Source organism: Callorhinus ursinus, unplaced genomic scaffold, assembly GCF_003265705.2.
Source record: "Callorhinus ursinus isolate GAN/ISIS: 27379988/994484 unplaced genomic scaffold, GSC_fseal_2.0 scaffold50, whole genome shotgun sequence".
Taxonomy (NCBI): domain Eukaryota; kingdom Metazoa; phylum Chordata; class Mammalia; order Carnivora; family Otariidae; genus Callorhinus; species Callorhinus ursinus.
Window position 1 is genome coordinate 6,727,470 of NW_027397112.1, and position 14,866 is coordinate 6,742,335.

At 52.4% G+C, this 14,866-nt stretch overlaps 1 protein-coding gene across 6 annotated transcripts in view; it reads left to right on the top strand.

Moving 5' to 3' along the window:
• CACNG5 (calcium voltage-gated channel auxiliary subunit gamma 5) overlaps positions 1-6,529 on the top strand; it is a 37,697-nt gene extending 31,168 nt beyond the window's left edge. For all 6 annotated transcript variants that reach the window (XM_073883241.1, XM_073883240.1, XM_073883242.1 and 3 more), the window contains 4 exons: positions 806-892; positions 2,618-2,758; positions 5,878-6,023; positions 6,261-6,529. In XM_073883241.1, coding sequence (XP_073739342.1) covers positions 806-892; positions 2,618-2,758; positions 5,878-6,023; positions 6,261-6,518 — 632 coding nt within the window. In that variant the 3' untranslated portion in view covers positions 6,519-6,529. The remainder of the gene's footprint in view (positions 1-805; positions 893-2,617; positions 2,759-5,877; positions 6,024-6,260) is intronic.
• Positions 6,530-14,866: the final 8,337 nt, after the last annotated feature.

Sequence of the window (14,866 nt, forward strand, 5' to 3'; positions counted from 1 at the left end):
TTGTCTTTATCCCTCTATCATGGCCCAGAACCAACCTGCACAAGAGGAGCATCTCCATGCTCTGTGAGACTGGTCACGAGGCTGGGCTGGCTAGAATCCGCAAAGGGTGATCACTGAGCCTTTCTAGAAGGGCCCCTGGCACTTTACATGTACACAGGACAGAGGGAGCATGTGGTCCTCCCAGCTTTATAGTGGGGCTTTGGAGAATGAGGGTGGTGATTGGCGCCCAGCAGCATCCAGCATGGAGGACACCTCAGGGCCTGGCCTCCTGGTGACTCCTCGGTCTACTTTGGAAATGGCATCTGACGCTGACCTCACCTCTCACTTGCTGAAACTATGCGGCATCAGTCTCTACTTCAGTGTGAAGGAGAATTTGAAGTCACTAGGGTCTGGCTTCCAAAATGACTGAGAAGGCTTTGGGGGTTCTGTTCCATGACATCCCTGCTGGGGAATCTAAGCCAGCCATGTGCCATCATCAGCTGAGTCTGTCCCAAAGCAACAAGATGGCCACCGGATGTGTCACTTAACCTCAAGTTTGTAGTGCGGACTTGTTTTCATGTGACTCTTGGTGCTTGGGTCCACATTCACAGTGCTACTTCTTCAGGTGCCTCCAGGTCAGGAGGCACCCCCACCCGTACTGCGGGTCACTAGCCAGGGATGGGACCCCCGAGATTTAGATCCGGCCCAGGCGCAAACGCAGTGGGCCAAAGATCCCAGAAGCATTTGGGGATACCATTTGAATGTATGAACTTCACATCCATGTTCAAGAATCACCTGGAAATGCAAATGATTCTTGTCTTCACAGGTGAGGAGCGGGGACGCTGCTTCACCATAGAGTATGTGATGCCCATGAACACTCAGTTGACGTCAGAGTCCACGGTCAATGTTCTAAGTAGGTGCCTCAGACTTTCTGACCACCCTCACTGGCTAGACAGAGCAGGGCAGGGCAGGGGGAAGAGGCAGGATGACCAGCTTGCTTCTCAAGCACTAATGCCCTTCCACTCAGCTGATGGGGTTGGCCTCAGCTCACCAGAGCTTGCTCTGCCAATTATTCTTCCAGTGGTGATGACAGCTTGCTGGAGTCTCCCAAGTCTTGTGGCCCAGGCAAGGGAGAGGGCATTCTGCCTCGTGCCTTAGTTTGTGTGGGCTACCGTGGCAAAATACCACAGACCAGGTAGTTTCTGACCCACAGAAATTTATTTCTCTCAGTCATGGAGGCTGGAAGTCCACGATCAAGGGTCCAGCAGGATCACGTTGTGGTGAGGGCCCTCTCCTGGCTCATAGCTGGTGCCTTGTTTCTGTGTTCTCACAAAGAGGAAGGGGTGAGGGAGCTCCGTGGGGTCTCTTTTATAAAGGCATCGATCCCACTCATGAGGGCTCCACCCTAGGCATCCAAACCATAGCACTCAGGGAACTGATGCAAACTCTCTGGCCCCCAAGAAGATTGACTCGATGGCCTTTGCCTCACCAGGGTCGATTCTGACCCCAGTGTGGGCTTGCAATACGGTTCTGATACAATCACCCCTTAGCCTTAGGCTAGGGACTCAGTCCCCCAACCAGACTTCCCTCATTTCCCATACCAGCTGGAAGTTCAGAAGACCCCCAAGGCCACCGGCATTTCTGACCAGCTGGCTACAAGTCAGACGTTCCTGTGACCCCCCTCAGGTTCAAAACGTTGCTAGAGCAAGTCATAGAACTCAGGAAAGCACTATACTTCCTATCACAGTTTTATTATAAAGATTTCAGATCAAGACCAGTCAGATGAGGAGGCACATAGGGCCAGATCTGGGAGGGCACCGAATGCCGAGCCTCCATGTCTTCTCCCCATGGAATCAGGCTGTGTCACCATCCTGACACATGGATGTGTTCACTAACCAGGAAACCCAACCAGGCTTTGGTGCCGAGTATGTACTGGGTTTCATTTACGGAGGCATGTTCGAGTGAGCTGTCCACCGCATGACTGAACACCGTCTCCAGACCCCTCCCCCCTTCCCAGAGTCAGGCCCGGATCACGTGGCTCAAAACCCCAACCGTCTAATCACATGGTTGGTCTTTCCAGCCCCGTCCTGAGTCAACTGATTGGAAGAATCTCAGGGGTAGTCGAGAGGCCCACCATGAATATCAAGGACACTCTTCTCACTTGGGAAATTCCAGGGATTTGGAGGTTCTCGCTCAGGAACCAAGGACAAAGACAAGATACATTCATTAGGCAGACCATCCCCCAAGTAGTTATAAGTTGAAGACGACAGAGGCCAGGAACTGTCTGCAGCGCCCCTCAGAGATAGATGCCTGTGCCCCTGGAGAGGGCGCATGCCCCCGGGAGAGGAGGTGAGGTGAGTGATAAGGCCCTTTCACGGCTGCCATACTAGGTGCCCAGGAGGGAGCAGTTTGTGCCGGAAGAGAAGACAGAAGCATGGTGGCAGTGTCAGCCCTCCCAACCCTGCCTCAGAGATGCAAGCCCTGCCGGTGCTGGGGGGTCCCCGGGCCGCCCAAGGAGGGGATGGGGCCCAGAGAACTCATGCAGGCCAGGGGGCTTCGGGGACCTGCCAGGAACACCTGGGAGGGGAGGTAAGTAGGTAAGGGGAGGCTGACGGTGTCCTTTTGTCTCCTCAATTAGAGATGATTCGCTCGGCCACACCGTTCCCCCTGGTCAGCCTCTTCTTCATGTTCATTGGGTTTATCCTGAGCAACATCGGACACATCCGTCCCCACAGGACAATACTGGCCTTTGTCTCTGGCATCTTTTTTATTCTCTCGGGTAAGCTGTACTGTTTTCTTTCGCGCACTCCCGACTCTCGACACCTGACTCCTCCACGGCTCTGCTCTGGGAAGTGTGGTCACAGCTGTGGGTCAGCCCCTGGCACGGGAGCAGCTGAGTCTGTGCCCCAGGCAGAACCGAGTTGGAGTGAGGGAGGCCTCTGATGACCTCGAGCCCATCCATGACCCCCAGAGGAGGAGGGACCGGACAGGCTCACCTGGGGCAGAGCTGGGATTAGAACCCGGGGCTCTCTCCCCGCTCCCCATTGTCACCACCTCTGACTTCTTAGTTCTACCGATAATGAGCATTCTTGTTTTTGAAGGGGCTATTTCTTCCTGGCTTTGCATGGAAGGTAAGTACAGTCTACCTTTGGAATTATGGCTCCTTCACTCCCAGCCCTCAGCTATCGTCAGGAGACTCCTATTGAACCCTTGACTTTCCAGTCACGCCCATACCCAGGTCCCTTAAACATGAATCTGTCTTCCTGGGGAGACACCAGGTTGTATTTCATTCATTCACTCATTCATTCATTCATTCATGAATTGTATCTACCAGGCCTTATTCTGGGTGCTGGCATCATTGCTCACAAAAGCGGCAGCGGAGTGGGAGATATAAACAAGGAGATTTACTAATATGAACATAGCAGGACAAGCAGGGACTCCTATGGGGGCCAAGAGCAGTGACTGAAATTCAGACCAAGGGTTGGTCAGGTAAGACAACCAGAAGGGGAGCTGACGGATGCGTAGGAATTAGGTAAAGGAGCGAGGTTGAGAGGGATGGAAAGGGAGCCTGGAGGAAAGAGAGAGGATGAAGCATTGGGGGGTCCGTTGCACTTTATGACAGGAGTGTAAAGTGGAATGTGGCGGGAGGGGAGACGGGACGGCATCTGAGGATTTGGGACATTGTGAGAAACCTCAGAAGGATTTTGAGCTAAGGGATGACGATATGGTCACATTTGGGGGTCTTGAAATGGCCACTCTGGGGAATGGACGGAAGGACTGGAAGCAGGACAGGGGCAGGGAGAGCAGGTGAGGGGCTCTTTCGGTGGCACAGGAGAGCGGTGATGGTGGCCCACACGAAGGGGGTGATAGGAGAGAAGGGAGAAAGGGGAGGGTTCAGGTGACATTGGGAGAGAAACTCAACAGGCTTTAAGGGAAGAGTCAAGGATGGTGCCAAGTTCTTGTCTAGGCAGTGGGTGAATGACGCATCCACGGTTGATCTAGAGACCACAGGAGAAGAAGCAAATTTGGGCCAAGTTCATGAGTTTAGTGTGGGAAGTGCTGAGTTTGAGGTGCCCAGGTAACATCTGGGAGGAGGTGTCCCCAAGGCTGCTAAAGGTCAGAGGCTTTGTGGAAGGGGCCTGGACCCAAAATAGAGATTAAGAGCTAACCTCTTAGGGAGTAGGAGAGGGAACCATGGGTCGGGCTGAGGTCACTCCCGGGGAGTGCACAGAGTGAGAGAGCAAGAGAATGTGGGAAATAAAGATAGGCTCTTTCTCCCCTTTAAGGTGACCTGTGCATTTTCAGGAGGACCTTTGCTTTTGGAGATAATACTTCAAGACAGAAGAGTGACCCTCAGAGCATGTATTTTAGGTGCCCTGGAGCCCTGGACTCATTGACAAGGGAGGGCTTAGGGAGGAGATGCTCAGATGGAAGATGGGTAGGTGGATGGCTTGGATAATGGATGGAAGGAAGGAGGGAAGGAAGGAAGGAAGGAAGGAAGGAAGGAGGGAAGGAAGGGAGTAAAAATAGCTCTTGGGCACCAGGTATTCTGACCGCCAAGCCAGTTTAGGTTCCTTTTCTCAACATTTTCTTATCAGTATAGCTCCCTTCCTCCCTCCCTCCCTCCCTCCCTCCCTCCCTCCCTCCCTTCCTTTCTTCCCTCCCTTCCTTCCTTCCTCTTCCTTCCCTTCCTTCTTTCTTCCTTCCTTTTTTCTCCTTCCATCCTTTCTGCCATCCATCTGTCCATCTTTTTCTCCACTGACACACCACTCTTCTGTCCACCCTTCCATCCATCAATCCAACAAATATTTATTGGGCACCTGCGAAGTCCTCGGCCTGCCTTCTGCCTGGTGATATTTCCACCTAGTCTAAGAGGTACAGACTCAGGGGTTAAACTTTTCCTTTATCTTTCTAACTTGACAAGAGTCAAGGCCGTAGAGTAACTTCGAGGCACCTGAGGTTTTTCCAGCCGCGGGCAACGGGATCAGAAATCTCAGAATGAACGGGGCCACGCGAAGTTGTCTTAATGATAACAACAGAGAAGGTTCTCTGTTGGGCCAGCAATGATTGCAGTACGAGTTAAGTGCCAAGGAAGGCTCGAATCACACCTCTTTTCCTTTAATGTTCCTCCTTCAAGATGCCCTAGTTTAATCATGTGAGTGGAATTAAGCCTGAACAGCTCAAAACAGAGTAATTAATTATGTCCTAATTCAATGACAGTAACTAACCAAGGGACCCGGTGCCTGAGGCAGTCACTTGCACAAGAGAGCAGGAGTTTGGGCCCCAGTGGCCTCTTGATTTATCGCTTGCCAGAATCTGGACAAACTCACTTTACCCCTCCTGCCTCAGGATTTCAGTATGCCGCCCCCATGGTCAGTGGCGCTGTGAAGACCGTGGGCCACTTAGTCTCCACAAGGACGTTAAGGAGATAGGGATCGGAGGTCCTGGCTGCCTCTGCCAAGGGAGCCTGTCTTATTCCTCAGTTTACCAAAGGCCACTTGCTAACTCAGTGGTTCGCACCCTTAGTTCACCTTAGCATCAGCTGGGGAGCTTTTAAGACAACCCAGTGCCAGGGCCCCCGCCCAGGCCAAGTGACCCAGAAAGTCCGGGGACAGGGCTCAGGCAAGTATGTCTGACAAGTGATCCTCATGGGTGGGCAGGTGGGGTGACAGCCATGGGGCTTCTGTGGCTCAGAAGGTGGCTGGACAGGGAGCTTTCCTCCCTGCAACCATCTGCTTTCTAGAAGGTAATGGTCTAAACAAGGTCTTTAGGAGGAAAGCTCCTGCTCTCCTTCAAGCCCAAAATGAGGCTTTCTTCCTGAACCCCAAGGGGAGGTGGGTGCCCCATCAGCCAAGGCCCTGGGTCCTCTTCACTAAGCAGCCCCTTGCCTTGGCGCAGGCCTCTCTCTGGTGGTGGGCCTCGTGCTCTACATCTCCAGCATCAACGATGAGATGCTCAACAGGACCAAGGACGCAGAGACCTATTTCAACTACAAGTACGGCTGGTCCTTCGCCTTCGCTGCCATCTCGTTCCTTTTGACAGAGGTAAACCTCCCTGGGCAGGCAGGGGGCCCCGGCCCCACCCTCTCTGCTGCCCTTCTTCCTCCCAAGAATGTGTCACTCTCCCACCTTCCCCGGGCCCGCTTGTCCAGGACATCCCTGCTCTGTCCCCGGGGCCTCAGCTGCTCCGGTGGCCGCATCCTGTGCAGACCCCGGCCCCCAGCCGGGGAGCAAGGCCAGGACCCCAGCTGTGAGTGCCCCTCTGCTTTCTCCTCCCTGTAGAGCGCGGGGGTGATGTCCGTGTACCTGTTCATGAAGCGGTACACCGCCGAGGACTTGTACAGGCCCCACCCCGGCTTCTACCGGCCTCGCCTGAGCAACTGCTCTGATTACTCAGGCCAGTTCCTACACCCGGACGCCTGGGTCCGGGGCCGCAGCCCCTCCGACATCTCCAGTGACACCTCCCTGCAGATGAACAGCAACTACCCAGCCTTGCTCAAGTGCCCCGACTATGACCAGATGTCATCTTCCCCCTGCTGAGCCTCGTCACCTTCCTCCCTGGACTGTGGACAGCCAGATAGCCCTTCCCGTGCTCCCCTGATGGCCTGTGAGCCCCAGGCCCTTGGTTGCCAGACCCAGGCTGCCCCCGCGCTTCGCTGTTGTCACTTGACCCACGTTGTCTCCACAGCTTCCCCCAGAGTAGCTCTAACTGCCCCAGGGTGGGTGTCGGGGAGTCTGGAGCCAGCAGGCAAGCTGATTGGCTGAGAGCATGGGTGTAGCCCCGCCTCTTGAGTGCCAATCCCTGGCTGTTCCAGCTGTGTATTTGTCCCTACACACCCAACTCCATGGCCCCAGGCCGAGTTCTTTACACAGACCCAGCCGGACTTGTGTGCCTACCAACTAGCCTGGCCCTCCTGCTCATGATCTGGGCCATCAGGCCAAAAAGGTGACTCTCCTGTGGAGGTCTGGCCGGTTCAGCATTGCCAAACAGTGTTCCTTGTGAAATCCTTTATCCTTGTTGGTTACCCACACCAGTCCATACAGCACACCTTCCTGGGCTCTCCCCTTCCCTCTGCCCCATAAGCTGTGAATCTTCCCTCCTCTCCTCCCACCAGGACTCAGCTGCCCCGGCCTTGGTCCCTAAGGGGTCCAGAGTGGGTCTGAAGCCACACTGATGAAGTCACAAAGAGGTGTTAATGGCTGATGATGTCTTAATATGTATGGCCCCTACAACATATTCAGCAGGGGTCTTTAATGCCTTAACCCAAGAAGTGACTCTGACAAGGAGAATTTCAGACTTTGGCTGGTCCGAGTTAGTATCATCAGGCACTGTTTCAGGCCTGGGGGATACTGTCCCTGCTCACATGGGCAGTATTTCCTGTCCAAAGCCCTGAAATCTAACCATGTAGATACACGTCTCTACCACCTAAGTAGAAGGCAGCTTTCAAAGAGGCTGCCTGGGATCTGGAGCTGGATTTGCCAACACTTGGTGCATTTTGAGTCAAAAACAAGCCAGCCTTAGAATAATCTGGATGCCCATGAATATATGGGGGTTGTCATTTAATCCTAATACAGGGCAGTGTCTGCTTCCCGGACTGGGGACATATGTAGGCAGCCAGATGCTTCCAGAAGATGAGGCAGGATGATGCCCATCTTCCTAGTAGCAAACCTGAGCTGGGAGGTACCAAGCACTTTCCATGAAGTCCGCAGGATTGGTGGAGGGGCCACTGCAGGACGTGACCCCCCCCCCCCCCCCCAGTTCTCCAGGCAAGCTCTCAGTGTGTGCATTTCCAGTTATGAGATTATGAGTAGCAAAACAAGGCCGGGCTCTCCGCTGTGTGTTTTTAGCACGCCAGCTTTTCTCTCTTGCTCTTGCTCTCTAAGATAGCATTAGGTTCCAGGGTCACAGAGCCACCACGGGCAACACTTGGGCTCTGGAAAGCTCTACAGAAGACCACACCTCCATGTGTACGGACTTGGACAAGATAGTCCTTAGTTTTCTAGAGCTGCCATAACAAAATGCTCCAACAAGAGACATTTCTTTCCTCACGGTTCCGGAGACCAGAAGTCAGAGATCAAGATGGCCACAGACTGGCTTTCTTCCGAGGCCTCTCCTGGGCTTGCAGATGGCGTGTCCTCACACGGTCTTTTCCGTGCTTGTGTGCATGCCCTGGTGTCCACGTTCCCTCTCACCAGGACACCAGTCAGATCAGATCAGAGCCCATCCTCAGAGCCTCATTCAACCCCTGTTTAAAGGCCCTGTCACATTCTGAGCTTCTGCAGGTGAGGGCCTCAACATAGGACTTGGGGAGGGAGGTGCACGCCGTTCAGCAGGTACAGGCAGGTCACTTCACAGCTGGGTTATTCCGCTTGCTTCACAGCACAGTAGAGGGGAAGATGAGAGAAGCTGAATGTGGTCCCAGTTTAGCCATCACCTGAAAGCATGGATCTTTGGGCAACCCCATCTGCTCTGAGGGGCTTGGCCCAAATTATCCCCAAGCCACTCCCTCCCACACACCCGCCCCCAACTCTAGTGATTCAGCCTTGTGTAGAAAGCTCCAGGTTGCCATCAAATGTGACATTTCAATCCTTGCCTCGAAACTGATAGCGACCGTAAACCCAACCCAACTTCCCAGGCCATTGGCACCTTAAAATGACTGCCGTACTCTGGTTAACTGTTCACAGAATGAAACGGAAACCACGTTCTCCTCCACAGCAAAGGAGTCGGTTAATGTACGTACAGACTCAGTAGGCGGCATTTCCAAACTGGACGGTTTAGTTTAGATGTGCTCTTCTCCTGTTTTGGTCAATGTAATTGCCTTCCTAAAATGCACTTTTCTGTCCCTTAAGCTCCCTTTCTCTGTCTCTGTGCGTGTGTACAAGGAAAAAAATAGAACCCACTCCTAGACACGAGCTGATTGTTGACTGTGACGTCGTTAGGATGAGCCCTTATTGGCCTGGAAGCTGGGCTGCTAAGTCAAGCACCTCGTGCCTTGGGAAGGTGCGGTTTATGCTTAAGTCATTATCTTCCCTCATGAGGGACAGGGGACAGATCAATCATTGCACAACTGTTACAGTTCCCTTTCCATCTATCCATTAATCTCAGAACCAGGGGCCTATTTGCAGCTTCTCTCCACAATCAAAGGTTTTAATCAAATAATAAAGTGCATAAACTCAGAAATTATAATTAGGGTCCTTTCCCAATGCACTTGCTGATCCCTTGTTTCTTCAAGCACTTGAAGAAAACACATTGAGATTTTTTTTTCTCACCTTCAAAAACTTGGAGAGGGAGGGTAATAAACTGAAATCTGATAAATTCTGGACTAGAAAAGCGCTCAGGGTTACCAGTGGTTGGGCAGGGATAATTCCGAAACTGCTGGTTCCCTCCCACGTGGAACTCACCAGCCTCCTCCTTGCCCCAGGGGGGACTCAGTGACACCCCCTTGCCCCACCAGTTGGCCTTCAAAGGTCTGTTTTCAGGGCTGTGGACTGAGTTGTTGGGGGCACTGGGGACAAATCCATAAGAGCCACCAGCTTTTCAGTGATGGGTCAGGGGAGCCCCTCCTTAACGTTTGGGTAATTCTCTTTTCTCCCCGAATAAAAGTGGTGTATTAGGGCTCTCCAGAGATATACAATGGGATGTACATAGGGAGATTTATTTCAAAGAATTGGCTCCCATGGTGGTGGAGGCTTAGCAAATCCAAAATCAGATGGAGGAGACCAGCAGGCTGCAGACTCAAGGGAAAGTTGCAGTTTGAGTCTGAAGGCCCGCCTGCTGGTATATATCCTTCTTGCTCGGGGTAGGTCAGTCTTTGTTCTATTTAGGCCTTCAACCGATTGGACAAGGCCCAGCACGTTATAAAGAGTGATCTGCATTACTCAGAGTCCACTGATTTAAATGTCAATCTTATCCAAAGCACACCATCACAGAAACTGCCAGAATAATATGTGGGCGCCATGGCCCAGCCAAGCTGACACAGTAAATTAAACATCACAAGTGGATGAAGGGCAGAGAGCGGGAGAAATGGCATTCCATCTTAAGAATTACACGGTGCGTTGGGGGGGTGGGGGGGAGGCAGCCCAGCCAGGCCCAGCCGTGCACAGCCAGGCCCCGGGCTCTGTTCCTTTGCAGGCTGCCCCTCCAACTGAGCCCATCTTTCTGATGAGTGCATGGAGCTCGTTTGCGCTTCCCCCAGTCTTGACTGGTATCCCACACTCAGGGAATACATGCTCACATGTGAATACAACCCATGAGAAGTTTATTAACCTCTGGAACACAAACGCGCCACTTGGTGAGTGGGTACGGGTAAAAGGCTGGATTCCACTGAATGTGCCAGACATGCCAGGACCCAGCGTGCACTGCAAGTGTGAGCTCGGCCCTGACAGCAAGGCTTGGTGGCTGCCATGTGCAGAGCAGACACTTCCCACAGGGGTGGAGGGTGGTGAGCCAGAGCTGGGCCATAGCCCCTCAGGACCCAGGATGGGTGCTGGGCGCCTCAGGCCCTTCCTCTTGGCAGAACTGCGGTCTCTGGATTCCCACCTACAACTGCACTGGGATCCTAGACCTCTGTTGTGTGACCTCGGACAGGTCACACCCTCCCAGGACCCTGCCTCTGCTTTCTCGTGTGCACTAAAGCCTAATTCCCCCCGTCTGCTTCTGAGCCAAAGTTTTCTGCCTGGGGAGCCTGTCCTTGAGTATTTGCACACAGCGAGCCCTCTGCTCTGCTGGTCCCAGGGAGGCAGTGGGCCTGAGTTCCCTGCTGGGCACTGCTCTGCCTTCTGTGGGTGGTCAGCAGCCTCAGGACCTACATTTTTTCATTCATTCATTCATTCATTCATTCATTCATATAATGAGGGGGTTGGATAAAATCATCTTCAGGCTCTGTCTCCAGCTCAAAAGATTCTAAGTTTTATAGGCAAAACCCAACCGAGCTCAAGTGAGGGACCCCCAGCCTCTGCCCCCTGCCAGGGGCACCCAGATGACACCCAAAGCATACAGAATTTATATGAGAGAGCAGATGTTTGGGGGGCCCCAAAGAAGAACAAGATTGTGTATAATGGAGCGCACGTGGCAGGCCCCCGAGTAGCAGGAGGAGGAGGGGACGGAGGTCGCGAAGACAGACCTCAGCTGCCCCCTTCCCTTCTCTCAGCCAGAGGCGACAGGGGACAGGGGAGCTTCTCAGATCAACGTCTGCTTCCCTGGACAGCATCGTGGCAGGTGAGGCCCTGTTGAGCCAACTCTAGAGGTTCACGAGCAGGTTCAAGGTCAAGAGGCACCACTTTCACGCAAAAGGAAAGGCAAGAAAGACCCTTCCCTGCTGAAAGGTGTCCGAAATGTGACTGTGTCTGTCAGGATATGAAAGTTTCCTGAGGTGGGAGTTGGGTGAGGGGAGGGAACTGACAGTTGCCTGGAAAAGCTCATCCTAGAAATGGTGTCAGGAGCTCAGCCGTGGCCTTGATTGGCAAACGCGGGGGTGGCCGGGTACCCCAGTGGACTGAGGGTTCAGGGATAAGACATGTAGCTTCCTTTGCTGAGTCCCAAGCCAGCCTTCCGAAGGCCAGAGGAAGGATCTCAGAGCTGAACCTCAAGCCTCCAGCTACTCCCTCTGGGCAAACCAGTGACATATTTCGGGCCTCAGTTTCTCCACCCACAAGATGGACAGCCTCCTCAGCCTCTCTTCCCTGGGAAGGAGTGAGCCTGAGTGAGAATTTAGATGGGAATCCTGGTGGTGCCCAGCGGAGCAGATGTGCTGGCTCGGGGCTGAGCCCCGGTTCAGAGTCACCATCTCTATGCCCCCGACCTGAGCTGACTTGCCGTGTCACCCCAGCCCTGCCCCCCTCCAATCCCTCATCCTGTGCTTAGCCTAGGAAGCGCTTTCTTCCCACCCCTTTTACTCTCTCCTCACCAGCAAGAAGCAGTTCTGGGAGCAAATCTGATATTCCCCATTGCTCACTGACTTTGGCCTTGAGATCCCCCCTTTTCAAAGTTCGTGGAGATTGGGTTATGGCTTATGCAGAGCCAACAAATAGGACGTTTCAACAGCAAGTAACAATTTGATTCAAACTGCTCTAAACAATAGAAGTATTTTTTTATTTTCACATCAGGAAGGCCAAGAGTAGGTGTGGGTTCAAGGACTGGCTAATTCAGAGGCTCAATGATGCCATCAAGAACCCAAATGCGTTCCATCTCGTGGTTGTGCTGTCCTTGGAGTTTACTTTATCCTCAGGTTGGTATCAAGATGGTGGCAGCAATCCCAAGGGTCATATCAAGATGCAACAACATCGGAAGGAAGAGAAGGACTATCTCTTCTGTGGCTTTCTTAGGAACAAAGACCCCTAAGTCTCCACCTCTGGGGTCATGTGCCCATTCCTAAACCGCCATCTGGCAAGCGGAAGGGGTGACCACATGCTCCAGTCATGACAAATTACCCCAAACCTCAGTAGCTTAATCACAATCACATCATTACTATTTCTGACAGTTGGGGGGTTGAGTGGGCTCAGCAAGATGGTTCTCACTCAGGATCTCCCAGGGGTCGGAGTCCGTGACTATCATCTCCATCTTCTTTGCTCTGTTGTCTGGCAGTTATGTCCACTTGGGACCTCAGCCAGGGCTGCCGGCTGGACACCTATGTACAGTCTCTTCACGAGGACTGGTCTTCCTCAGGGCAGGAGAGCTGGGTGCTAAGAGTGAACATCCCAAGACACAGGTAGTCTTGCCTTTCTTTGAAGTAGCCTCAGATGTCACCTGGTGTTCCCTTCCATCATAATCAGCAGACCACCCTGAGGTATGGGCAAGGAACATAGATCCTGCCAATCTGAGATGTGAGGAGTGTCCAAGTCCCATTGTGAAGAGAGGGACCTCTTTCAAACCTCTTTCCAAAGATGGTTGGGGCCACCATCTTTGGAAAACATCATCCGCTGTACCACTATTGGCTCTGACCAGTTGTTCTCCCAGGACAGAGATTCTGATTTTGTTCTGAGCTGGGCACTGTTTCTCTAACAGTTTCCAGGTGATGTCAAGACTGTGCCGTGCTCTAGGCTCTCAGGACTGACTTCCAGGCACATGAACTTGTTAAAACTCCCTAGGCAGTTCTAGTGTGAAAGCCGGGTTGATAAGCACTGGGCTGGATCTACCAGGATCTGCCCTTCAAACTGAGGATAAAGCCCCTTCTCCTGAGTCGGGTTGGGGAGGACTGCTTCCCAAACAAGATATAGGAAAAGAAGGGGAAATGGTCCTGGGTGGGCACCCAAGGATGCTAAGGGCCCAGGCATCCTCCTTGCTCCCTGCCAACCTGCAGAGGCCCTGCCTCTTTAGACAAGGCTGTGCCGTGGGCAAGATGTCAAGTCCATGGGCTCATGTCCAGCCTCTCTGCCCCTGGGCCCTTTCTTTGTTGAGCATTCACTGGGATGCAGGAAGGGCCTGCCCTTGAGAAAGAGGACAGCAACACTCTGCATTCTGGAGCCAGTGTGCTCTCTGCCCCACTCTCGGGGCCAAGGGATGGACTTCTGGCCCTGACTAGGCCTGATAGATGCTCAGAAATGGATGCCTTTATGGTCTCAGGGCTCTGACGCTAAGTTTAAACCAATCTTCATCACTGGCCTTTGAATAATTCATTTTACACTGAGAAATCATAAAAAGAACAAGGCCTGCAGGCTTTGGAGGTTTCTGATCAGGCAATGAAGAGACCATGTATCACAGTCTTCTCAGCAGAGTGGACTTGGGTCCATTTTTATATTAAAACCGCCCACACCCGCACATCCACCTCCTACCCCATATCAGATACAATGGAATCCAAGTGAAATACAAGTGAAAATACTACGGAGTCTATTTTTAAAAGACAACAACTATGTATTTAAAATGTAAAGTCCTGGGACGCCTGGGTGGCTCAGTCAGTTAAGTGGCTGCCTTCGGCCTGGGTCATGATCCCAGGGTCCTGGGATCGAGTCCCGCATCGGGCTCCTTGCTCAGCAGGGAGCTTGCTTCTCCCTCTCTCTCCCTCTGCTTGTGCTCTTTCTGTCAAATAAATAAAACCTTAAAAAAAAATAAAAATAAAAATAAAAACAAATAAAATGTAAAGTCCTCCTCGGATGATTTTTCTTAACAAAATGACAAAGAAACTAAATTAAACAAAGCCCACAAGAGGCTCCAGGTGGGTACCACATATTAAATCCAAAGGTGCTCTCGGTGCCCTAAATGATCAAGGCTGGTTGGTGTCCCACAGGGTCCGTCACAGGTTTGGGGAAAGTGGATTCACCATCTTGAATTAAGACACAGTTTCTTGTGAATATCGGTCTAAGATACTATGACTTCAGCCGAGGGTCACCAGACATCATCATCAACGGTGAACCATCCGGAGTGCCTGGCACATCGTAGGTGTTTTTGAGAGCATTACTTCATTTAGCCCTCTCGATCCTGTACGTAGAACACTGGGGCTTATAGAGGGTCAGGGGCTGGCTCACAACCACACAGATGGTAATATTTGCAATGCTCTGCGAGTCCTGTTTCAAATGGTTGGTGTTTGCAATTCTTAATGCCCAGCATGGCTGAAGCACCCTCTTCCATAATCCGAGAAAAGTCCGCCTTCCCAAAGATTGGATGAGAAGGAAAGGTCTCAATGAGTGGGAAAGAATGGTGAGGTGTCATTCCCCTGAAAGCTCTCTGTTTGTTAATCCCATCTCTACTCATGACGCCCACCTGTGCAGGAAAAACTCACTGCTTCTTCCTTTACCCTCACACCACTGATGACACCAGACGTGTGTGGGTTTCCCCACACCAGGCAATTCTTCCTCACACCAAGCTGGGTGTCCTACAATTCAGTTCAACTCTACCATTAACCAGAGTTAGCACAGACCCCACACGTTAAGGGCTTAGTCCCATGAGACTGGCC